The sequence below is a fragment of the Eurypyga helias genome, unplaced genomic scaffold (assembly GCF_000690775.1).
Source record: "Eurypyga helias isolate BGI_N326 unplaced genomic scaffold, ASM69077v1 scaffold9889, whole genome shotgun sequence".
NCBI classification, from domain to species: Eukaryota; Metazoa; Chordata; class Aves; order Eurypygiformes; family Eurypygidae; genus Eurypyga; species Eurypyga helias.
In genome coordinates, this window is record NW_010271353.1 from 1338 (window position 1) to 27743 (window position 26406).

The 26406-nt window shown below is 39.6% G+C and overlaps 1 protein-coding gene across 1 annotated transcript; it reads left to right on the forward strand.

The window, feature by feature from the left end:
* Positions 1-1759: 1759 nt before the first annotated feature.
* SMS (spermine synthase) lies at positions 1760-24715 on the forward strand (the record flags this gene model as incomplete). Its single annotated transcript, XM_010158773.1, has 9 exons — positions 1760-1853; positions 2593-2657; positions 5215-5390; positions 7209-7363; positions 8280-8369; positions 9403-9517; positions 10047-10126; positions 20969-21084; positions 24158-24715. Coding segments are annotated over 9 exons (934 nt in total), but the record flags the coding sequence as incomplete, so codon positions are not given.
* Positions 24716-26406: the final 1691 nt, after the last annotated feature.

The following is a 26406-nucleotide window of genomic DNA, read 5'->3' on the forward strand; positions in this document are numbered from 1 at the left end:
GCATCTTAGTTTGCAGCTTGACTGTTCTATATCACCCTGATGAAAGCACGAACAGAATGTGTGCTATTTTATGCAGGAGTAACCTCCTGGTGCAGAGGGAATACTGATTTTAAGGCTACGCTGTGGTTTTGTTTAATGGCCATTGGGAGTCCAGCTGCTTTCTAGTCCCAATTCCAGAACACTTGCTGGGAGGATGCCTTACTGTCAATCTCTGAGATGTGGGGAGGGTCACTGAAAGGCAGTGACAATCTGCAGGGACTTGGCAGGGGAAACACAGTGAGCTTGTGTGTATTGTACAGAAACGGCCTTCCTGAAGGCAAGACCTGTGCATAAAAAGGCCTGGGACAAGCCTGAGACTTACCCAGGCTCATCTGTGAAGAGAAGTGGGTGACTTGGCTTTCACAACTGGAAACACATCAGAGCTATAGATCGCTGCTGTCCAAAGCTGGCAAGAGTGTTTATCTTTGAGTCACTTCAGTCAGTTTCATCATTTGATCATTTTATATTCTTTGGTAACTGTAGTCTTCAGGTAACACTTCAAGAATATTCAGGACTTTCTCCCTGACTACAGCTAAGGGTGTTTGCTGGCCAAAGTTCCCACAGCCACGGGAGAGGGGTGTTCACATTGAGTCTGACAGTTTAGGAAGGGAGCTCTGGAAGGGACAAAAAGGTGGGAATGGTGGGGAAGTCACATGAATTTTTTGTCTTGACAAGAGTTGGTTTGGGTTTTGTCTTTGAGGCTGAGCAGGGGAAGAGCAGACAAGCAAAGAAAGGGGTACATCTTTACCTGGGTTTTCTTTGTGTTGTGCTAATGAGCTTTCATCCTTGAATACCCTTCTTTCTTTGCTTGGCTGTTGCTGTTCCCATCCCCTCCTCTGCCTCTTCTTTAAGTGTATACCTCCCCTCCCTTTCCATAATCCCGTTGTAGCTTTCCTGTTTCTCTGTTTTTTACCCTCCCTTGTATAGAAAGGATATTGCCTTTGCTACTGTTTTCTTCTTTCCCCATAGTCCTTATCTTTTGTTTGTTGCAAGCTCTTGAAGGTCCTCTATTTGTCTACCCAGCACGGTGAAAGCTTGTTCTTTGCTCTTTAAATGCTTCTGTAATAAACACAACATACAGTAGGAGTTTTGTCTATCTTGCATCTGTCCTCATCAACAAACGTTTGCTGCTGTAATTTCTTTGCCAAGCGAGGCCATGGTTGCTCCAGGACACTTACTGTTTCTCGTTTATAAATCTCTATTCAGCTTTGAATGTGAACACTGTCTTTGTGAAGAGTTACTATGAAGTTTAAAAAACAAACAAAAGCCAAAAAAAACCCCTCTCACACCAAACAACAACCACCACAAAACCCCAAGAAGTGAGAAGGAAGATGTAGGGGAAGGAGAGTGTCTAGTTTTGATGAAGCTTGATTTCAATTAAACAAAACCAACACAACACATCTGTCAAGGAGGCCGTATTTAAAAAGCCGAGACTAGTAGACAGTATATTTCCCCCTTGTACCGTAGTTTTTCTGGTTAAACACCCTGTTTCTCTGCCTTGCTGCCTGCTAGTTTTTAGTTATGTAGTGACTGGCATGCTCTTGCAACTTTGCTGCTTAGTGACTTACAGAGAAAGACCAGAGCTGGCACTACCAACAGTTACAGACAACTGGAAAAAGAAATGTGCATTCCGAGTTTGTTATAACCTGTTTCAGACTTTCTTTCCTTACTCACTTTGATTTTTGATAATGAGTCGTGGCTGTCTCTCTTTATTTTGTAGTTTTGCCAATTTGAGGATTCACCCTCATGGATTAGTGCTGGTGGATCTGCAGAGCTACAGTGATCATACGAAAGGAAGAGAGGAAGTTGATCAGGTAGGTATGAGTGGTGCTTATCTTACTAGACATATCAAACTTCATGGTGAGCCCCTTCTTTTACCAAGATATACTTTGATAAGCTTGAAGAAAAGTTGTTTAAATGTCAAGGTTGGTTCAAACCTGAATGCTTACAGGTGAGGAGTAGTAAGACCTGTTGTAGTTGCATACTCACATGAGTGCATACGTTTGCCTGTCCTGGGAGTCATGTTCTTTGTAGAATTGTAAAGATGTAGCAACCTTGGTTAGGGCTCCGGTCACTTCAGGACAGTGAGGGAGAGGGGATGCTCAACCTGCAACCCAGTGTATTAGCATATGTCTTTTTTTTCCTCCCTTCTCTAATCTGAGCCTCTATACTCAAAATTCTTCCTCAGGGTAAAAAATAATTTCAGTGTCTCCGATAGGAAAGCTCCAGAAATTGGATACTGCAGGGGAGTAGGCCAGTGCTTTGAGAATGAAACCTTACAGGGTTCTAGTGTTCCTGCCTTGCTTGTGCCTAAAAGGTCTGGCTATGTTATCCTGGAGGACAGCTAACCAGTGATAACTGCTACAATATGCACATTCTTGCTAGTAGGGAGGCTAAGGTGACCAGCTAGTTATTCATAGGCTTCTAAAGTTACATTTCAAAGCCTCTCAGTGCACGTACTACTCTTCATTGCCTTCCAAGTAGCCTAATTTAACACACTTAAATTAGTGATCACCTACAAATTCCACTTCTTTTATATGCTATTTTTTTCAGCTTCTAAACAAAGTAGAAGAAAGGATGAAAGAATTGTTTCATGATAATATAAAAAGGGTGAAACGGTAAGTTTACATCTACTTCTGTATGTGGCTTGTCTGCATAGTCTTATGCTTTGCTATACTGCGATTAATAGCCTGAAATGTGAATTTATGCGTGTGTGTGTTCCTCCAATGTTTTAAAATTGTTCTATTGCACAATTGATGATACTGTGAAGTTTGTTATTTCGTTAAGCTTTATCTTCAGTATTGTTAGTTTGTTTCATGAAACCATTGCAGCAAAATAAAGAAATGGTGGGAGAAAACACAACCAGGAAGCAAGAACAGACTGATCTGGAAGGGCTGGGGAGCCAAGGGGTTTAGCTGGATAGGCCAGGGCATGAACTGTACCCTTGGGTCATGTCCCACAACTTGTGGACAAGGCAACCAAGGCTGGTGATGGTGACCAGGGTCAGTGCCAGCCCTGTGACAGCTGCCCCAGTACTGCATGGAGACCAAGCTGGGTGTTAAGGATTGGCAAAAGACTTGCTCAAGCATGGGTAGAGCTGCAGTGTAGCTTGGGCAGGGACCAGGGTTGGAGCAGAAATGGAGCTCAGGCCCATGGAGGAGACCCTGCCTTGACAAGGGTCACTGCAGCTCTTTTCTCTCTCAGATCTGCCCCTGCCGCACCTTGTAGCGCTGGCCTTGGGCACGGGTGGCAAAAACTGTTGGGAGCCTGTGTGCTTAGGGCCCTACAAAAGAAGATAAAATGTTTTGTAGCAAGTATTTTTAATGCAACAGATAACTGAAGGAAGGAGGCTTTGCAAGCCTTCTGACACTTTGTTTTACTTAAATACAAAGTTATATATTAAACCGTAGGGGTGCTAACTGTGGGTTGTTGCCTGCTGCTGAAACAGCCTTCACACTGGAGTTCCCCGGAGGTCTGGAAGGGCCTAGCTCATGCTGGTGTCTTCCTGGCAGCTGATTGGCACCTTGTAGCCAGGGAGCACTTACTGCAGGCATGGAGTTGCTAGAAGATGCAGTGGGTGCTTTAAGGGACATGCTCAAAAGTGGAAATACTTTAAGAAAAGTAAAAAGCAAGTGTAAAATCAGTAAGATTGAGTAAAGCTAAGGAGCAAACTACAAAGTGGGAGGACAGCTTAGCAGTACTGTAGCAAAAAGTAATCCAAAGGCTAAATGGGATGCACAAGTAAAGTGGTAGTGATTGGAAAAGTGATGTTATACCTTGAATGTTTGTGTATACAATTGTATGTAGAACACGGAGGGAGTTTGCTTTACTTTGTCCTGGCAAAGCATCACCTGATGCACAATGCACGTATGTGGATAATCTTGTGTACGTTTCTATGGGGGAGAAGCTCTCTGAGGGCATTTTAATACTGAAACATGATACTGGGTGTTTTTGGAATCCCTATATAGGAACTTGTTAAAAAGAGGTCAGGAAAAAGTCTGCCTGAAGTGATCTAGGTTAATTTGGTTCCTTTATTATAGGAAGATGCACCTTTTGGGACAGTGGATCTAGCATGCATCTTGTCACAGACCCCTTATCTTGTTTGTGTTTGGGTTTGGTTTTTTTTGTAAATTGTTTTTTGCATCCTTCTGGTGCTAGTGTCGCATGCAGCTCCGCTGGAAAAGTTGTCCCTGTTGTTCTGTGGCCTTGATGCAGTGAACAGCTGTTCCCATGCTCCTTGTGTGCCACTGTCTTGCGGCTCACTTGGTGGACAGAGTGCCCTGGAATGTTTAGCAAGAATCACCGGTGAATTTAGAAGCAGCTTGTCTGCATCTGATCTTCTGCCACTCCATCCTCTGGAAAAAAACCCTTAATTCTGAAGTGTGTGTGGGAAATCTGATTAACTCTGTGCCTGTGCATCTTGCTTAAAATGGAATGCAATTGCTGTGATCATTCACTACCATTTCAAATACAGTTTGTTTTTTACAGGTGAAATAATGATTTGAACCAAGATACTGCTATATGGGGTTAAAAAAAAGGCAACAAAAAACAACCAACTAAAAAAACCCACCAAAACCATCTATGCAGATGCTTGAACCACTTTTAAAAAGCAGTGCAACCTCTCAGCTGATATGAAGGATTGTGTTTATACACTGCAGGGTGACCTGGCTCAGTTTAAAACACTATAATAGTTCATGTTTTGTGTGTGTGCATTTAAAACTTCTTTCAGTACAACTTTAGAAGGGTAAGATTCACTAATCTCCAAGAAATGGCATCCTTAGCTGCACTGAAGGTGTGGAGAGGTTTTGTCATGGTTTTTGTCTTCATTCTGCTTTTGTGTTTTATCCATTCCTAGTCATGAGCTGATTCTTCTGTGGAGGTTGGTATGCTATGTAAGTCGCTGTTTTAGGGTAGAGGTTCATGTACCCATTGTGGAAGTTGTATGTAAAGAAGAACCATTTATATTAGTCTGTACCTTAGCAAGTTATGTATATTTAACACAACTGATAGGTTTCTTAAATCTGCTGAGTGTTAAATCTGCAAGTTTTCTTAGATCCCTCTCGTAAATGTTATTATTTATTATGGTAAACCCACAGGATGTTTCAAGGGGATATAAAAAAAACACCAACCAAACTCAAATGTTCTCTAATCTTTTTCTGTCATATTTCTTTCTAGATTGCCAGCCATTTTGAGAGGAGGTGTCATTGATAGATACTGGCCCACAGCTGACGGGCGCCTGGTGGAGTACGACATAGATGAAGTTGTTTATGATGAAGATTCACCTTTTCAGAATATTAAAATTTTGCATTCAAAACAGTTTGGGAATATTCTTATCCTCAGTGGGGATGTTAGTAAGTATCAAGTCATCTGAGGATCCAGTGTCTGAAATTGTACGGAGCGTTTTACCAAGAGCATCCTTCTGATGCAGGAAGCAGTGTGTGCATGTATGCACGTACCTGTTCCTGCATATAAAGTATCTTAACCAGAAAGGCTGACCAGTGTAAAATTTAGAGTACAAAAAAAGATTTCTTCTTTTGCCAAAGTCGTCATCTTTGCTGTGGGAAGTGGCACAGGAGTGAAGTCAGTGTTCTCCATGCAGGGCTTACTCTTACTCTACTGTCATATGGGCTTTTACCTGTTTGTTGCAAGTCCAACCTCTCAAGGGCTTCTCTTTGACAGTAAAACAAGCTCCTTTTGTCAGTCTCTTGAAATGCAGTGGAATTCTAAAGAAATATGAAGTTGGAGCTGGGGTGTGTGTGGGGATAATCCTGCTGCTCCCTTGATTCTCTGAGGGAATTACCTGCTTGCTGAGATACAGGTCAGTTGTATCTTAACCCATTTAGTTGCTTTGTTGCTGAACCTTTTTTGACTCTTTCCTTCCAAATGCTCAGCTGAATTCCAGATTCATCAGAAGAGTGACCCAACCTTTATGGTTTTCAAGTAACTTAATGGTAAAGTGACCTTTACGGGAGAGTTGTTACATGTGGTACTTCTGTGCGTGCTGATCTTTGTATTTTTGAAAGTGAACTTGGAAGAAGATGAGCTACTGTTTTTTTTTAAGCTGGATAAGAATACTCCTTGCTAGAAAACATAGGCATCAAAGAGTACGCATTGTAAAATCTCTCAGTGCTTGAAGTAAATGAGGGATGTTATTGTCTAGGGATAGAATACCTAATTTCAGTCTAATGGCAGAGTAATTAAGAAATTTGACTATAGCTTTTTGAAATCACCAGAAATATCTCAAACCATTCAGTTAGCTTTCTGCAACTGTCAGGGGGACTTCTGTGCAGATGGCAGCTGAAAAGTGTTGTTGTTATTGAGTTCATTAGCAAAGTATTTTCTAATTCAGTTAGAATTGTGTTTGAAATCACCAGATTAGGTATTCCATATTTCTGGCCAGAAATTTTCATCAGTTTCATATGGAAATGAAGTTTTATTTGAATGTTGTCACAAGATGCCTCATAAGGGGAAGTATGCCATTAATTAACTTGTGTTGCATGGGATTTTAAAATACTGCTTTGTGGAATTCTGTTGTTGTGCACTCACAAGCTAAGTGCTGATTGCCAGGCAGAATGATAGGGTATGCCATGATGTGCTTCTGCACAAAGCTTTGCCCTTGTAGCTCAGATATGTTGTTAGAGCTTCGAGTGTTGCTGCCTGCTTTGAAGCTAATGGTGGACAGGTTGGCAGAAGGCATGCTTCAGGGTCCTTCACCAGTTAAGTGTTAGCAGTCATGCTTCTGAGCAGGGATCTACTAGGGTGCATCTAAGTTGCTCAGTTGGGGTCCACAGTGTGCCTTCAAAAATCTCTTGATTGTTCTCCTGCAGCACTAGTCTGAGAGTGAAAATGCACTGAAGTATCAAGTGTGGACATCAAATCCTAAGTACTGATGCTTTTGCTCCACAACTTGGCTTTGCTTGGCACAAGTACTTCCTAATGCTGAGGCAGCCACTGCTTTGAGAACTAGAGAGATCCTGTGTGGGATTCTGAGGAGGATCTGACCAGCCTCCTGATACCTGGACTGCCTCTGAGAGCTAGGTGGTTTCTGTAGATGCCTTTCTTTGGTCTGTGTTCTATCACCTTTGGATGAACACTAAATTAATACCAATTAATGAGAAGAATTAAAGATGTAACATTTCTATCCAACTCTATCTCTTCCTTCCATTCAGATCTGGCAGAGAGTGACCTGGCATATACTCAAGCCATAATGGGCAGCGGAAAGGAAGACTACACTGGGAAAGAAGTGTTAATCCTAGGAGGTGGTGATGGAGGTATACTGTATGAGATAGTCAAACTGAAGCCAAAGATGGTTACTATGGTAGAGATATCCTTTGACAAATGACTGATCATTCATTTCAACGCTCTCAGCCTGTGTTTTATGTTGATGTCTTGGCATTGAGTGCAGTTAACTCTCAGGTTCCTATTCGCGTGAGCAGATGGGATCTAAAATAAAGTATCTTTGTCAGCTTACAGCGACTCAGTGACCACATATTTGTGCATCATTACGTAGAACGTGCTTTCAGATTCTCAATCTGTACTACAGCTCTTGATTAACAACTTACATATAACTGGAAAAAAAACCTGCCTCTGTCAGACTGAAATATTTCTGATAACAGAAGAGATGTCTGTCAAGTCTGCGTGTTGGGCTGAGTTCTGCCTTCTTGGGTTCTTTTTTTCTAAAGAAAGTTATTTAAAAAAGAAAAAAAATCCCTAGAAGCAAAAAAGTTTAAACAACAGGAATGTCAGGACTTGGTGAATTATGGTGGTGGCAGAATGACCAACTCTTGTCCTGTCTTAAATACTGATACAAATCCAGTTTTCAACATTCTGTAGTTCAAATAGTTTGTAACGTAAACCACTGTTCACCATATGAAATGCTGATCGTCCTAGGTTTTGGGATCCACTGGCTAGGAACTAAAAATAATTGTTTTAAAAAAATGTAAGTTAAATTAAGACCCTCTAAGGCTAAACAAGGTTTAAATATACCATCCTATTGTTCACATGTCAAGCTTTCACAGTAATGGTAAGTTAAGGTACCAGAAATACTGGTCAAAACCAAAAATTAGCACTTCCTAAACCTTGAGGTGGTTGTACAAGGTTGGCTATTGCAATGTGTATTCAGAGATGCACATCTTACTGTTCCATTGTGAATGTCACCTTTTTAAGAATTTCTTTCTGAAGCAATAGGAGCTGTTTAAACTGTATTTCTGGAACGTAGAATACCTTAACCAGCCTCAAACATTGACCAAATGGTGATTGACGGGTGTAAAAAATACATGCGTAAAACTTGTGGAGATGTCTTGGACAATCTGAAAGGAGAGTGCTATCAGGTAATTCTTCTTTTTTTCTTTCTCTAGAAGTAGTATTTCAAATACTGTTACACCTACCCTGGAAGACTGCTATGGCAGAGTTTTGGGGAGAAGTTTTCTTTTTCTTAATTTTGGGGAAGGAATTTTTCCTTTTTTTATGAACTTCTAAATTTAATAACTGCTAGTGGAATTTGTGTTGGAAGTGGGCATTAGCATCAAATATATTTTAACTCTCCATCTTCAAACTCTTAAAAATAATAGCTTTTAAGGAATATGAAATAGGAGAATGTTTATTGCCATACCTTACAGATAAAGGGGAAATGACAGTAAGGATGTAGTGTTGAACATCATTCTTTAAATTGATGCAAAGATAGCAGAAACATCTATTTAATTTAGTTCTCATGGACGGTTGAGAATATCTGAATTTGTAATACACATTTTAAAACTGTTTTTAATTTGCAGGCAAAATCTCATACCATAGAACTGCTGGTATATTAAAAATAATTTAAAAAAAAAATCATGCATTCCCTGCAGTTAAGGTCTTTATGTGCTACATCTGACAGAGCTTACAAACTAGTCCAGGTATAATCTCATATCTTCAGTGGAAATCTTGCCTTTGTGTTTTCATTACTACTCCTTAAGGCTTGCAGATACGAGTTTATTGGTGTGAGCTAAAAAAAAGCATGCAGAAAATTAACAGGGAAGTCACATGTTACTTTGCATGAGTCAGTGGTTCTTCATACAAATACCTTATTTTACTTGTATGTTCGGGAACTGCTAACTGTTTTTACCATTTGGTTGGTAGAATAATAGTCACACAGCAATCGGTGACAGAGCTAGTAAGTTCAGTCCTGTGGTGGCTACATTGTTTTTGTCACAATTCCTGTAACTGTTCATACTTATATGATGTAGAAAACTGAAAATTGAGCCTCAAATTAAATAAATATTTAACTTCTGGACTTTTCCCCTTAATTCCTGTGAATTTGCATTTTTTCTAATTACCAGGTAGTTTTAGAGTATTTTGAGGACTAGCTACAGTGTTTCATTCTTACAGGTTCTAATTGACGACTGTATTCCTGTACTGAAGAGTTATGCCAAAGAAGGAAGGATGTTTGATTATGTAATTAATGATCTGACAGCTGTTCCAATCTCCACATCTCCAGAAGAAGGTTAATCTTTTAATTTATTTTCTTAAACTTCTGAGGATTTTCCACATTTCTGCCCTTCCACTGCATAATAGTTGGCAGCTTTCAACAAAATAACTTTGATTCTTGCCTTTTTAATTGCAAATCTGAGAGGCAAAGAATGATTTTCAGTTTTTCTTGAATGTTAGGAAAAAAATCAGCAAATGCCTAGGACTTTTTTAAACTGTGCTCTTATTCTAGAATAATATGAACTCATTAAATTCTTGACAAAGTATTTGGCAAGTTCACATGCCAGTAAATTTTTCCCTGTTCTAATTTCTTGGAAACATCTGGAAAATTACTGTGAAGAAAACTGGGATTCTACCATCCCTGCCATTGTGTATGAGTTTTGTGGGTTTTTGTCTTTTTTTGGTCATGTTGGTTTGTTTGTTGTTTTTTAAAGGTAGAGGATAGCTACTTTTTAAACAGTAGATATGCTTTGAGTCTTAAATATGTAGTGGTCAACAAGCCAGTAATGTGCTGTTCTGTTTTTTAAATCCTAATCTGTATGCAGATTCCACATGGGAATTTCTGCGGTTGATTCTTGACCTCTCAATGAAAGTCCTGAAACAAGATGGAAAATACTTCACACAGGTATGATATCTGGATGTAAAAAAGTATTGCTGTATGCATATTGGAATCTGCATTTTTTTCAGGTAAAAAAAAAGGAAGGACACAAATGAGCTAATTGAAAATCTACTGGCAAGCTGGTTTTCTCCTTTTAATGACTCATTAGGATATTTGTATGAAATTTGGGCTTTGCTACCTAACTTCATTATTTAAGCTGAATTTGTAGTGCTTGTGTCTTTCAATTTAAAAGCATAATATCTAGAATCAGCTAGGCATACTACAGGATATTGTAGCTTCAAGCAATTACAGGAAAAGCAAAACAGATGTACTTTATAAACAAATTAATGTTTTTTAAGCTAATGTCTCCAGTTGTAGCATGTAAGACATGAACATTTGTCATCCATAAAGGTGTAAGAATTTGACACAGGTGCAGTGGGATGAGAAAATGAGTCATTTGGGAGTAAATGCACTCTTTTTGCTTTCTGCCCACTCCTCATGCAAGTCACTGGTTTGGCTTCTGCAAAACAGATTTTGAACATTTGAGTGTTTGATACAATGCTTGGCATTTTATGGAGTTATATAGCCACAAACAAGATTTTTGTCACTGTCTAAATTATTTTTAAATAGCATTGCATTAAAAACTAAGATTTGTATACTTGATACTGTATAGCCACTTTGTGGATAATGTAACTGTGGTATAGCTTTCATTTGAAGATACTTGCTGTTTGGAACCCTAAATCTGGAATGCCACAAAGCTGCATACAGTTGTACAAAAACGTGACGAGCCAGCAGACGGTTGAGTGAACCGTTTAAGTCTCTGAAGTTGTGTTTCTCTTGTTGTGCCCTTACCTTAACTAGTCTTCTGATGTGTGGAGCACCTAAGTATAGCACTTTGAAATGATCCCGTTAAGCTTGGAAATAACCTAGCTAAAATTATGCATGTGAACTTTATGCAAAAGGAAATGTATGCAAAGGAAATGGTTTACTGTAAAATTGGACAGGTTTATAAAGAAATGCAAAACTCTTAGAGTGAGGGTTTTGGCAACTTTAATGTGCTGCTTTATTTTAAAATGCTGTGGTTGTACGGGCAAGGTAAACTATTTTGTGGTTGAAATGTTAAGGTATGACTAATGGTTGTATCGCACTGTAAATGTTAATGGCTTTTCTATTCTGTTACCAGAGGAAATATTTACCACAGACTTTGGTATGGAAGAGATGCCACATCTTTTGGTCAGAGCAAGCATTTGTGTTGCAGCTGTCATAACTATAACATGCACAGTGAGACTAGCTGACTTTATTAGAATGTATGTCAGTGTGTCTGTGGGCAGGGATCTGGTCAGACTTTGCAGAAGGACTCTAGGAAGAAGCTTGAGCTGAAAGCTGGAGTGATGGCTGTGTTGCAGCAGGGGCACAAGGGTGTGGTTTTGTGTCAGCTGAAACCAGTAGAGGTTGAGACTGATGTGTACAGCCCTGCTGCCTGTCCTGAGGGGAGGAGGTAACTTGGCTCTCCAGCATCTCTGCTTGCACAGGAGGGAAGGACAGCAGTGCTCAGCTGGCTCTGATGCGTTTAAGCTGTTGTGAAAACTGGGCAGTATCAGTTTCACAGTCCCAAAACAGCTATGGGGGGGGGACGTGGCAGGATGGGAAAGAAACAACACTAAAATAGAAGTGGCTTTAATTTACACTTGTGGCTAACTAGTAGCCAGTGAAAGGGCTGGAGAATAGAAGCAGTATACTCTGGCAACTTTGTCTTCTTTCAACTTCCTGAGTTGAAAAAAGGAAAATTAATATTGGGGCAAACAGCTGTCCAGGCTTCTGATATACCTGCTGATACACTACCCAGTCTATTTGATGGTCCTTGTAGCCTCTTCCCAGTTGGGCACAATTTAAAACCAAAACCAGATTCCCCCTGAAAACTCGGGTAACTTTTCATAGGAAAAATGAACTTTAGAATCAGCTAACTTTCTTTACATTAGGTCTTGAATTAAACTAGTTGAAGCTGGATAGCCAAAGGATTGGTTTAGACTATGGACAGGAGGTCAAACATGACCAATACAGACTTTGGTAGCTGAGCTGAGTTACACAGCAGGAACTTAAAATGATTTTGAATGCTCTGGTGTGTTAGCTGCTAAATGCCAGGATTTTCTAGCTCTGTATATTAATGCTGGAAATCCTAAGTTAACTTTGTTCCAACTGTCTACTTCCAGGATGCTTATGGAATAGTTTGGGTTACGTAGCAGGTTGTACTTCACTGGCTGAAGGAATCACATGCCTTTTAAGGCAGTTGTGCCTTTAAAATCCAGTACTTTGTGTACTTTAGTCCCTGTTCCTCCAGTCCCCACTTGCCCCAGCTTTCTTGAAGTGTGTTTTGGTTCTTTTAAGTCATAAAATATGTGAAATACCCAGAAAAGAGACTGAGGGAATGTCCACCTATTTGTTAGACCCTGACCTTTGCTAAGATGAGGAAATGTCTCTAGGAGAGGTGTTGCTAAAGGCTCATTGTCCTGTTGGCTGCTGGCCAGCAGTTACAGTTGCTGCTTCTGCTGTGGCATTGTGTTGTACTACCACTGGAAACTTCTGTCCTCTGTAGTTTGTAGCCTGTCCTCTGTTAGTTCTGCTTGCAGGGGTTACCTTGTGCACCTTGTTAAACATTGCTTACTTCAGTGCTTCAGAAGTGCTTTACGCAAAAGTTGAATTCTGTTCACAGAATGCTAGCCTTTCGCATACTGCATTGCTGCCTGTCTAAATGCCGCTGCTGAAGAAAAATAAATGGAAATGCTCATCACCTCTTCGTTGAGCTCTGCACAAGTCTTAGAAGATGTTCTCTTCAGCACATGAATTGTTTTTGAGGTGTTTACAGCAGACCCCGTGCTACACAGGGCTGCTCTCAGCAGGCAGGGTCTGGAGCTGTCTGACTGCAGTGCACCAGAGTCCAAATGTGTTGCCAGGAAAACAGCCTTTGAAATAGCTAGGGGTGTTCTGGAGTGCTAAAAGGAATTGCTAGAAAGTTGTTAACATGGAAGCAATACAAATAATAATGGCAGGCCCAGGAGTACTAAAAGAAAATAGTCCTGCACCTTAGGCTGCAGCATAACCTCTACTGTTCCTATTCAGGGTATTTTCCTGTAGAGTTCTGTTTGCAGCATAACTTAGGCTTTTGTTGGGGCGCTCTGACATAACTTTGAACTTTCAGGGTTTTTTTTTCCCCCCATCTCTTAGTTAATATTTAATAATTTCATGTGCATTAACTAGAAAAAACCTCTTAATATCCTACTAGTTACATAATGATATTTTTGATTAATTGACTTAAGAGCTGAGTTCGTCAGAGCTTCAGTGCACAGAAATACCTGTTTTTACATAATTGCATCATGCAGATGACATGATGCCTTCTCTTTTCATCTGCAGGGGATGACAAAATGGATGGTGCCATTGCTGTAACTGGCTGTCAGTCTTGTCTGGTGCTGCACAGTTGATGGGTTTCCTAAAGTATATTGGCAGATCATTTTGATTTTGATTAGATCTTGCAGGCTTTAATACAGATAAAGTATTTTTAGGATGGTATGTGCAATACCAACAAAAGAAAAAATTTGAGGAAAACTATGTTTATAGCATCATTCAATTCGCATCCTTCATTGCATTGAAGACCAAACTGCTTTAAGAATGGAGCACACACCCTTACCCAAGAGCTGAGAATCACTCCTGGACCAGCAATTTGCAGTTACCTGTTCAGTGTTTATATGCATTTCCTCAGTATTTTTTCCCCTCCCAAACAAAACTCTTCCTGGGAATGCTTTATAAAAGTAGTCAATCCTGATGTAGGTAGAACTGAAGTAATGTCAAGTTGAGAGCAAAAAGTTAAGTGTTACCAATCTGTTAACATGTTATTATGAAATCATTTTCTTGTGGGATGATATCTGTTTGCAGCTCACCTCATGAACATAAATCAGACCTATTTTTGTACAGCAAAATAGTATTTGTGCTTGTCAGTCTTCTCTCTCCCCCCACCCCCATGCCTGTGGTATGCACTACAGCATTTACAGGTTATAAATTAATTTGAGTTTTGGTGATGATGGTAATTCTTAGTCGTGTGACATGCTGTGCATAGCGCTTTTTCCCACACGTGTGTTGCTGACTACTTAATTGCGCCAGAAGCAGCCAGGCAATGAGGAGTTATGATGCAAAACCAGCTAAAAATCCTGGGGGCCACTCTAGTAGTTTCAGGAGCGTGTCAGATCTGAGCTGTGAAAGCCACAGTTACAGAACATAACCAGAAGTTATGTAGTATGGAGACTATTAAGAGGAGACTTTTTAAAACTTTGTCAAAAGTCAGACTCCTATCTGACTTCTCCTTTACAGTTTTTAAAAATAGGTGTGGGGGGGTTTCTGAGCGAGTGATGATTAGTGTTTTCATAGGCTTGTTAATCAGCTATGAAATACAGAAGTGTATTATGCACACTGATAGAAATAAGAGCTACTTTTTTTACCTAGATAAGATAATTAGGTAATCTTATCACTTGAGATTATCAAAATAATTACTTCTTTTGGCATGTGTTCTGGTTTTGGCTGGCATAAGGTTAATTTCCCTCCCAGTAGCTGGCATAGCGCTGTGTTTCGGGTTCAGCATGAGAACAGTGTGATAACACACTGTGGTTGTTGCCGAGTGGTGCTTATACTAAGCCAAGGGTTTTCCAGCTTCCCATGCTCTGCCAGCGAGGAGGTGCACAAGAAACTAGGAGGAGGCACAGCTGGAACAGCTGACCCAGGCTGGCTAAAGGAATATTCCATATTGTATGATTTCATGATGAGTATATAAACTAGGGGGGCAGCAATGGCAGCTTGGAAGCTGGCTAGGCATCACTTACTTTGTGTATTCAATTATTTATGTTTATTAATAATTTATTGTTACTTTTACAGCACACTGTTCTGACAGACCGGGGCGGTCTGTCCCCAAGGCAGCCTCTAACTGCTGATGCAGAATATCCTTTCACCACAAGGTGGAGACTGATGACTGTTATTGCCTGGTAGTATGTTAACATTTAGAGAGGGATTCTGCCTGTGAAAGTCTTTTCGTATTCCATGGGGATGCAAGAACATATGTGGCCAATCTTAGGATGAAGGAGGGAATTTGTGCTTGTTTTGGCCCTGGAAAGATAGAAAGGGCAGTTTATAGATTTCATTCTCTGCTCCTATATGTCTGTGCTTAAGTGTATCAGGGAGGGGAAAATTAATCCATACTTACTCTACACATCCACAAATAGTAATCACAATGAGAAGAAAAGCTTAATTGTATGAGTAGCAGCCTTGCTTTTCATGTGCCTGCTTTTTCAGCTGCATTATCCAAATTGAGAGTCTGCCTAGAACCTGGACAAAGAGGTGAGCTTCAGGGTCCTTAGCTTGAGGAATGTTCAGCTCTGTATGTTTAAGACTTGAGGCTTGTTTGCAACAACTTATTGTGGAAATTAATCCCACCACTCTGATGCTGACGGGTCATGAGGCTTGCTGCATTTCAGTTCTCCCTTCTGAAGCTGGTGCGTTGAAGTGCTTAGTGATGTGATACGGGTCTGGGTCTGCGAGGTGCTCAGTGGTGCCTTCTCCAAGGGCAGCCACTTACAGATGCAGGTTCCCAGCTGTCACAGGGGAGGGAAGTGGGAGTCAGTAAGGATGTAAAAACTTGGCATATCTCAAGGTCTGGTTTCATCTCTAATAGATGTTCCCAGTGACTTGTTTCTGAATGTTGTGTTTTTATGCTATTGGGCCTTTTAAAAGCCATCATGATTTTGATCACCCAGGTGTTTTGTTTTGGGGTTTGTTTTTTAACTTTGGGGGTATCTGTACTTGTAGATACTAGTGTGATATGTTTGTGGATTGGTGTGGTTTTTTTTGAACCATCACTATCCTGTGCCTTCCACATAGCACGTGAAGATTGTCCCAATGGCAGTGAAAGATACATTGCAAGATAGAGACTGACTGTAAGGTTGTCTCTGTGTGTCAGTGGATTACGTGTAGCTATGAAAATGCTTTTTTTGTGTGAAGTTTTTGCTCTGCTGATCTAATCCTTTGAGGTTGAGCAAGCTATCATTTTCAGCCTGTTTTAAAGGTTTCACTTCATAAAAATACCTCCGAACAGGAATTTGCTCCTTCGTAGTCTGGGTCATCCAACCCACACAGGATAGAAAGAGTCTCAAATCAGTCATGGGCTTGCGTTCCAGTAAACAGCACTTAACCACTGGTACAGGAGATCAGATGTCTCCCACACGTGGCCCTTCACTGAGCTGTCGCTTCCTGGCCAGTCTCTAATGCAGTGTGGCCCTGCCCTCTAAACATCCAGAGCACTGAGATACTGCTCCATAGTTATGCTCCTTTTTTTGGCTGCTGTGTGGGTTTTCTAATTAGTGCTTCCAAAGAGGGTTCTCCTTAACTGCGATGTGAAAGGTGGCTGGAGGAACGGATGCGTGTCCCTGTGTGAACCTGTGTGATTTCTTGGAAATTTGAGTCTTTAAGGAACAGATGTTTTACTTCCTTGTGTTACTGAGAGATCAGTTTTAAATTAATTGATCGCTTAGCCAGCGGAGATACCTTCAGTCAGGTCTGCCCCTGTTATCGCCTTAAAAGCTATCCCTGCACCCAAAACTCAAACCTAGTGTTGAGTCTTTCAAGCTCCGTGTTTCTCCTTGCTTCTTAGTCACTCTGAAGTAAGGAATGAAAAAACTAAAAACAAAACAAACAAAGTCTGAAGTAAGGAATGAAAAAATTAAACCAAAACAAACAGAAACCCAAACAAACAGAAAAACACAAAACCCACACCACCCAAAACCTCGGCCCTGTTCAAGTCCTTCATTTGTCATTACAAAATAAAAGTAGAAAACCATGTTAAAATTAAAAGAAAAATGGAACTTCTCTAGTATATTGTCACAGACAAGGATGTCCAGTATCAGCGACATGTAGGGTAAGAGGTATAGTGTGAGAATGACTGTAAGAAATTGGCAGGTATGGAAAGGGACCCTTCCACCTGCTTTCAGGTCACTAGTTTGCTTTCTAAGGTTGGAGGAGACGTAGTGGCCTAAATTTGGCCTGTAACCAGGTGGTAGATAATATCCCCTTTACCCACCTATAAAGTTAACTAGACCTTTATAGGGTTAATTTCAACTTTCTTTTTTACTGCTATCTTTCAGGAGTATTTTCTATTGTCTGCCCAGAACTGTGTGTAAATTGTTGAGCATTGTGCTGTAGAAACTTGAAAACTAAACCCATGGTACCCCATAACATATGCTTTATGGAAGCCTGGAAGAATTGATGCTGGGAGACTGTCATGAGCTGTTGAAGTGTGTGCAAGCACTGAGCAGACTCGGAACGCAAAGGCTGTGAAACAGTTCAGGAATCGTCAGTCTGAAACAAGGTCTTATACACACAGATTGAGATGAACTGAAGTTTAAAATGACCTCTGATACTTTTGTGTTAGAGATGCTTGTTAAGGAGAAACCTTTTTTTTTCCCTGCATTCCCCCATTTCTTAGCTGTCAAATTGTTTGACATGGAACAAAGATGAAGTAAGGGGGGGCGGGCAGAGGAGTTACTGAGCAGTGTGGGAGAAAAAAATAATTTTTCAAAAGTATAATTGGTGAGTCATCAGCTTTAAACTTTATTAAACACTCTGTTCAATATTGGTTATTGTTTGACTATATGGTTGCTGTTCAGAACAAAAAAAATGTATTGCTCTACCACATAACTATTTTCATTAGGCAGAGGAGTTAAAATGAACACAGGTTATTAGGCTGATCACTGCTGCATTTTGAGCTTGGTTCCTGCTGTCATTTTAGTGATACAAGAACATCTAAATGTGATTGACTTTAGTTATCAGCACTGTGGACTTATAAAGCTGGCCTTTTCTTACAGAGGTGTTAATAGTAATTTTTCAGTAACACTTCTCTTTTACTGAAGTACGTTCAAGTATTTTGTGAATTAGACTTTTTGAATTCGTAGCTTTTTGTAGAGTAAGGACAAATAACTGCAGAAAAGTTGTAGCTGCTCAGAACTGTGAAATCCTGTGGTGTGTCTCCAAAAGGAGAGGTTAGTAGAATAGCTAGGTGGCATGTGTGAACCCTTAGGTAAGATCTTGATCTGGAGACTGGGGAGCTGTGAGTATGAGAAGTTAAAATTGCTTATTGGCGTGTTTCGTTGCTCCTGTAACTTGTTTTCCACACTATCTGCAGTGATTTCTCTGTTGCTGGAGAAAGGAGAAAAGATGAAGTACTGAAGTGACAGGCTGGGAAACTGGATACTTTTATTTCATTGTGTGTCCTATTAAACTTTCTCTGTAATAGTGGTATGCTCCATAAATTACCTGGCAGTGTTTTCTATTTATGACTCAAATAACACACACAGGTGGTTTTTAGTTTTCTTTTGCATTCAGTCTGATGTTGAAGCAAAATTATGTGTTTGGTAAAGGGTGACTGAACCAAGTAACTGCTACGGTCACTTGGATAATAACAGGTTACTAAACAAGTACTGCAGTAGTCTGTTCATCGTTGTCCTTTGTGCAGTTGTGCACAGTTAGTCGTCCTAGCTTACCTTTTTACAAACCTCTTCTGTTTTCAGGTACCCAAGCCCAAATATGATATATTTGATATAAAGCACACAATCTTCCTTTACCAAATAACCACATGCACACTTGTTCGTGGAGTATGATCAAATGGTAATCAAACTCTGGTTTCATGCAAGCTCTTTTGAAAGAGAGCTTTCAAGAATGTTTTTTTTTTTTTAAAAAGGTTCAGTGTATAGGATTCTTGAGTTTTCTTTTCCACTTGTGTAAACTTGAGCATGATGCAAAAATTTCAGAGGAAGAACAGTAGGATGAAGTCTCTTTACTTCCCCTGTATTTAAAACATTTGTATTTCCACTGAAAAAAATACTAACAATAAGTAGTAGAAAAAGTAGTTTAAATAGCAAAGTCATTGTGCATTTAACACTTTGTATAGTTGTCTGTTAAGCGGAAAAAACAGTGTAGATGGAGCTGTTTAGACACAGTGATTACAAATAATATCTCTTCTTGTTTCAGCCTCTGTCCATTATAAGTCGTCTTTCAAAGCGCCAGTAGCATTTGTCAAACTCATCTTAGTTCCTTGCTTTGTGAAAATTAACTTTAGGTTGCATCTGTGTGTACTCAATTATTTTAAAGCCATTTTAAAAAATCTGGGAGTGCTGAGACGCAGAAATTAAATGGTAAAATGTGGCTTTCTTAAAGACTGTTCTCAGAGTTAAAAGCTTCATGTGTGCATTGCTCTGCTAACACATGTGAAACATAGGTAGTGCAGACATTTTGGGAGTGTTGAATAAATTATTTGTTCCTGGAGTCCTACAGAATTTGACCTTCGTTTCAAGTTAGAGATCTTTAAACTATAGCTCTCTTACAGTCACAGCCTATTCAGTGTTTTTGTTATTAGATCAAGTTGAACCTTCTGTGTTCTTTCACACATTATCTAAGGGCAGGAAAGGGACAAGATACCTCTTTCAGTAATTGAGGAAAATACAAAACCGTGTGTGTATGCAAACACTTCCAGAAGTCATTCAGAGCAGAGGGAAGATAGTGCTATGCCATAGGTGGAGTCTATTGCATTAGACTTTCTTGTCCATGTCTCTCTTGCAAAGTTCGAGGCTTTTAAAGATCAAAAGCTGTACTGTGCTCAGAAATGCTTACGCTGGAAGGCTTTTGGTCAGTCCAGTCATGAAGAGAGTAATCTAGAAACCAAGAAGCTGACTGTATTAGTAAAAAACTAGCAAACCTGTGTGCCTCGGGTCTCTTGCCATCATACAGTGGGACTTTGGCTCGTATGCTAGGCTACTAGGAATTTAGTTTTCATTAACGTGAAAGTTCCCTTTTTTTGTTGTTTGTCTTCTGTGGTTAGCATTGTTCATGGTTCCTCCACTACAAGTGGTAAAATGTCTGGGAAAGCTGAGGAGTTATGTTAACTAGCATTTCTCCAGAGTTACTTTTAATGCTTCTGTTTCTACTGACAAGAAATCAGATGAAAGTAGGTGTTGTGCTAGGTCAAGCTAGAAGACATTTACACTATAAGCTAGTAAACCCAACCATTAGGGAAGGATGTGGACAAGTGTCTCCTGAAGACTTCTCATCCTGCCCCACATGACCAGATGTGCGCATACTGTATGTGAGGTAGATTCATTGTCATCGTGTAACTTTGCTGTTCACGTGTAGTGCGTAGCACGTTTGGGAACTATATTTAGGGCCTATAGTTCAAGATGAAGGTTCCGCATGAGAGTGGTGGAAGTAGAAGACCACTAATCAATTCATCTGGCTGTCAGAGTGCGAAGGACTATTGATATCACCTCCTCCTTGACCAGAATTACAGAATGTCTTGTCTCTATGCTGTGCCACAGCAACAGTATGTTCATACTTGGTGGGTCTTTATGTAGTGTCTTGTATCTGGAAAACAAAAGCTGAGTAATTAGTAAAACCTAGGCAATGTTAAATAGTTGAGAAAATCTGGATGTTTTAATACTGTTTACTAATACATTAAAGCAGTCATAAAGAAAATGGTTATTGAGTAGATGTTATAGGTAAACAACACATGGTGGTCTGTTTTAACTGGAAGCCCTAATATAATGGTTGCTTCTGCTAATAAGGATAGGTAATCCCCCATACTTACCCTTTCCCAAAGATACAAATTACTGTTTGCTGTAGGCAGAATGAAGACAAGCTGTTCAGTATTTGCCTTGTAAATATTAAATATTAAGAACAGCATGTATCTGGTTCTGAAGTATGTGGGATTCTTGCATTAATGTCAAGATATATACATTCATCTGTAATTTTGCTTTTTTGATTCTAACTGGGACTTTTTTTTTTCTTTAGGGAAACTGTATCAATCTGACCGAAGCCTTGACTCTGTATGAAGAACAGCTTAGCAGGCTTTACTGTCCTGTGGAGTTCTCAAAAGAAACTGTCTGCGTTCCCTCCTACATGGAACTGTATCCTTAAAGACTGAAAAAGAGTGGGGGGTGTATATTAATATATTAAACAAGCCTAGATTGCTTGGAGGTAATGAGCTCAAGTGCAGGAAAGCTGTTCTGATTTAAACACTATTAATGTTTTTTTTGTAGTAAATGAACTACTGCAGTTTTATTTTGAGGATAATTGCAGGAATTATTTTTCAAAGGTGCCATAAATTCACAGCTAGTGAAATGATCAGCACCTTTGAAGATCAGGCTGTGTTTTTGTTAATGTATTTGAGTGTTTCCAAGTGTATTGTTTGTGATGTAGGATAAACTGCATGATGAGGGTAATGCTGTCTGGGAGTTCTGGCAAGGCTGTATCTTTTTATTTCATGGAAAACCCCAAACTAACATCATACAGATTAGCATGATCCAGATCTTCAAATATTCTGTGATAGATCTGTTCTTGAATATGTGGCACAATCTGGATTTTGAACTGGGGTGGTGGGGAAGTGACTGTTAGCAATCATTACTAGTTAGTATTACTGAAAAAAATATTCCAAATGGCGCATGCATTTCTCGGCAACACCCTATTCCTAAAATTTAATCCTTCAGAATGTCTTTTTGTGGGTGGCTGACAAGTTATATAAGAAGGTAGAAGTTTAATCTTTGAACCATTAGCTTTAGAGAAGTGTTTTGATCTGCTATAGGGTGGTGCTGCTGGCTGCGTTTGCACTGAGAATTTACAACTTCTGTGTGATCTCCCAGGAAATGTTTCTGCAGGGTAACGCCTGTTGTGGCTGTCCCTCTCTTGACAGCACGGATCATTCCAGGATCTGCTTATTCATAATATGTTGTGTGTGAAACTCTGCGACAGCCTTTTTTGTGTTCTGTGCCTCCCTTCTGTCTTTGATCTTGATACTGCTTAATGCTGTAGCCTCCTGTTCTGGACTCCATACTGACTATAAGAAGCTTCTCCTGCTTCTCATTATTGTCAGCTCTCCAGTGAAATTCAGATTCAATCTAAATGTTTTCAAGACAAAGAATGTAAAAGGATATGAAGATATTTGCTCTTGTAGCAAACAACTTCTGAGAAATTGGTTATTTTTGCCTTTATAACTGGCAGACCTTAATGCAACATTCATGTGGTTTGAAGTACACACCCTCAGTAAGTCTTCTAAATAATTACTGTGTTGTTTATTTGGAAGCATGCAAAATGTTTCTAAATCAGTACAGTAGGATGTGCTACTTCATTCCTTTTGAAAAATCCATTTAAGTGTTTCTAGTAAGCTAACACATATGAAACGCTTTTAGCAATAAACTTATTAAAACTGGCCATTAAATAGGTGTAACGGAGCTTGAAAGCGAACAGTTCTTAGAGAAATGGGGCAGGCTTTATTAGATTGTTAATTCATTCAGAAAAAGCAATGATGTAATGGTATAGGTGCAGGAATGTTAAAGGAGAAGTCATCTTGATGACTTTTGAATTACCCCAAAGTAAGTATTCTAACTTTTAATTTGGCCTTGGACTTCTGATACCCCTTAACCTTCATTTCAGGTATAGATTATCACCATTCTTGAAATCTAAACCTTTCCAACTAGGAATATGTATCTGAATGAAAGGTTATACCTAAATGCTGTTTCACAGATAACTGGGATGTGGTAGGTTAAAGTAGAATTCTGAAGAGTAATACAAATTTAGGGTTTTAATTCTTCGAGTGACACATTTGTGACATTCATTTAAGTGCCTGAAATCTCTTGAGCCATTGAACCAAATCTTTTCCCTTGGGCAAATGTTCATTTTCATAATTTGTTACCTACGTGTGTACCTGAATGCAGCGAAAGTACTAACCTGGCTTATCACTTTTTATTGTTACTTGTTTTGTCTTCTTCAAGAACTGTTATTGTATGTAATTATAAACACCAGAATTAAGTAACCAGTGTTGCTGTTGGGATCATCTGAAATTCAGGTAGCTGTTAGCTACAAAAGCCATCTCTCTATTTTAAGGAAGGCATATGTGTGTCTGAGGTCTCCACCAGGATCTTAGGATGAATGTGGAGGCTTCCATCTGGAAGCATGTGTGACCTTACTGTGTAAACAGAAGAGCATAGATCGTTCTATTGCTTCGCTAAGTTATAAATCCCAGAAACGCATGCCTTACTCTGCAGCTGTTTCTGTAGCTCTAAAAAAAGGTGATGTTCACATCTCATCCTCCTGCCTGCTTATGTAGCTCTGACCTCTCATGTGCCTGGCATGGCAAGAGAGCTCTTGAGGATCAGTCCTCTGTCGGGGCAGGCTAACTTGGAGAGCGCTAGTTCGAGCATAGCTTCTGTGTGACTGTGCTGAAGCTGGGTCCATCTTCCCCTGAGAGGAGCAGCAAAAAGAGCACTGACACAGCTGCCAGTTGCTCTGTATTTGTTTCTGGCTCAAGTCTGGGTGACATAAAGGTCTGCTCTCTGAAAAGTGTTTAGGTACCCAAGGCAAACACTGCAGAAGCGTTTAGAGAAAAGTCTAAGCAAAATTTAGATGCATCTGTTAAGTGAGTGCTCAAGAGAACCCCTGTTGAGGTATTTAAGAGGCAGTAGACACTTAAATCTTTGCCAAGTAAGATACACGGACACCTAGTGTTCAGCTGCTGAGCACTTCTGTATTAATTTTGTCTGATTGTGTCTGCTTTAAGGATTCACACATTCAGTAGCTGGATGTCTCCTTCCTAGTTGAGCTTTCTACTTTACAAGTGAGAAGATGAGCAAGAGGAACCCGAGGTTGATCCCAGATCGAATCAAAGTTTCGGTCACTTTAGCGAAGGTACTTCTGTCACTTGGTCAGTGGCTGCAATGAAGGAAAAAAAGCTGCCTGAAGATGTGCTGCAGGAATTAGAAAACATAGGTCTGCAAAGGGTTGCAGTGGAAATATGATGCTGTCTTGAACAGCTAGGCCAAAAAGAGGATTCATGGAGACTTCACTGTGGAGAGTTTTTACCTACTCCTCCTTGATGAGCCACCAGAAGTATTCAGAATCAAAATTTACTTAAAAATAATTACTTCCATTTTAACTGTCTACTACGAAGTTTGTCTTTTTTTTTCCTTAACTGCTTCTTTTTTCCAGATGGGTATTCTACACTATTTGGAAGAAACAAACTGTCATCTGAACATCAAGATTGAGATTATCCTAAGTGTACATGCTGCATGGAGCATATAGGCCTTCCACGTGCTGCATATTGACATCTTGAACCTTTAAATTATATGCTGTAGATGATCCTGAAACTTAGTCATGCTATTGATTGTGAATTCTTTAAATGTTTTTTATTATTTTAATTTAAAAGCAAATGGAAAATGTATATTTTGATGAGCTAGGGTGTTATTTTTGAAAGTCAACTTAAAGAAGAAAAAGCAGCAAAACTATATAGCTGCTGAATGCACTGAACCTTTAGAATGTGATCCTTTTTATTTTTTGTAGATCTTCACAAACTGATTGATTAAAAAAGTACATCTTTTAGCATTTCATCCCTGAAAAGTGTTTCATGGAGTTTGTTTTTATTTTTTTTTTGGTTATCCACCAGATTAATCTATGGTGCTTTTTAAGGATGGAGGGTGTATTTCTTGGTTATTTTTTTAAAATGAACACTGCAGTGCTTCCATGTAGAGAAGATCATAACTAAAAAAAGTAAAAAAATCTAAGTGAATTAATTACAAAGGGAAGAAAGTGGGTCTTAAATTTTGGTTATTTTCTCTAGTTTCACCATTGCTGTAATCTCTTCTACAGGAGATGTATCTTTGACCTCTCACCTCATGGAATTCTTTAGCTGCTGCCACACTCATTAATTGGATTTTGATGTGCATATAACAGTAAGTTATAGAGGCTCTTTGAGCTATATCAGCTTGAAAATAAAACCTGGCTTTCCATCCCACCACAGTGCAAGGAATCGAGTGTAGTGAGGTTCTAGTGGACATATGCTCTTTAACCTTATGGGAAGCACAAGGATCTTGAAGGAGAGGTTGCTTTGGAGGGGGAAAAAAATGTGGGTGTGATCTAGACTCCTGTGCCCCAATATGGAATGTTTTGAGGCAAGTATATATACTTCAGTAGGTTGTCTTGGTTGTCTTGCTGCAGATTGACCATGTTGCGTTGCGCTCTTGCTGAATTAGGGTCACTTGCAGTGTAAAAATCTGTGGAGGCTAGGTTGCATTGTGGTTTTGTTCTGAAACATAATGCATTTTTCTTTAACTGTTTCTCATGTTGTCTGAAAAGTGCCATTTTTTTTTCTAAGGGTGTGCTATGCACTAACTAAAACTTTTGCTTTCAATACTTAAAAGAACCCACTTGAAAGGAGATAGAAAGGATATAACCATTCTGTGCATTTCTGTACATTACCAAGGTAGACTAAAAAGTGCACTATTTCCCTAAACACTCTAATCCCAGACCAGAATGATGATGTTTTCCTTCAGCATCTAATATCAACATTGTCTTAGTTTTATTCGAGGGAGTTGATTTCCCTTCCTTCTCCCCCAAGATGCTGTTAATGAAAACAAAACAAAAAAACACTCCTAAGATCTGTATCCTTAAATCATATGTAAAGAATTTCACTGCATCCCACATATATAGTGTGTTCGAAATCTGGCTACCCTATGTAGAATTCCAGACTGATGCTGGAAAACTTGCAAAACACTTGTTCTTCATTTGGTGTAAAATTATTTTTGTACTGTAGAGTTATGCTGTTAAAAGGCTTTTCAGTTCGGAGAGCCAATAGAAGTATTCTTTAGTCTTACTGTTTTAAATTATTGCAGTTAATGTTAATTCTTTGATAATATACATGGGGCATAGTTCTTCAGTGGCCTAAAGCTTGTGCATCTCTAAAAGCTCCCGAAGGGCAGAGCCATCTGCTCTTTGGGAGGAGAAGTGTTTTGTATTCCCTGAGTCTTTTAGCTCTGTATACACCCCAAAAAATACCTTGATATCACTACCTATGATCTAGTAGTGACCCTTCACCTATAATGCAGGACTGCAATCAGTATGTCGAATAGCTGCACACAAATGCAGTCTTAAACAGTTACGTGTATCCTTAACTTTGCAAGCATGAATATTCCCATTGATTCCTAGTGTGATGACTCATGTAGGTGAAATTAAGCGCATGGGCATTCAGTGGGACGGGTCTTACAGCATATGTGTTCCTGAGTGAGATTGATAGATGTAGAAAACTGTTGTAACACATAGGGGTGTGGTTGTTTTTTAGCGAAGAAACTTGTGAACTGGAAGATGGTGCAACAGGCTCGCTGTATCGAGGCTGGCACTCTTCCTTAGCATCGCTGCGCAAGGCTGCCTGGGCACAGGCCTGTTGGCATGCAGGGGTGCTCTCT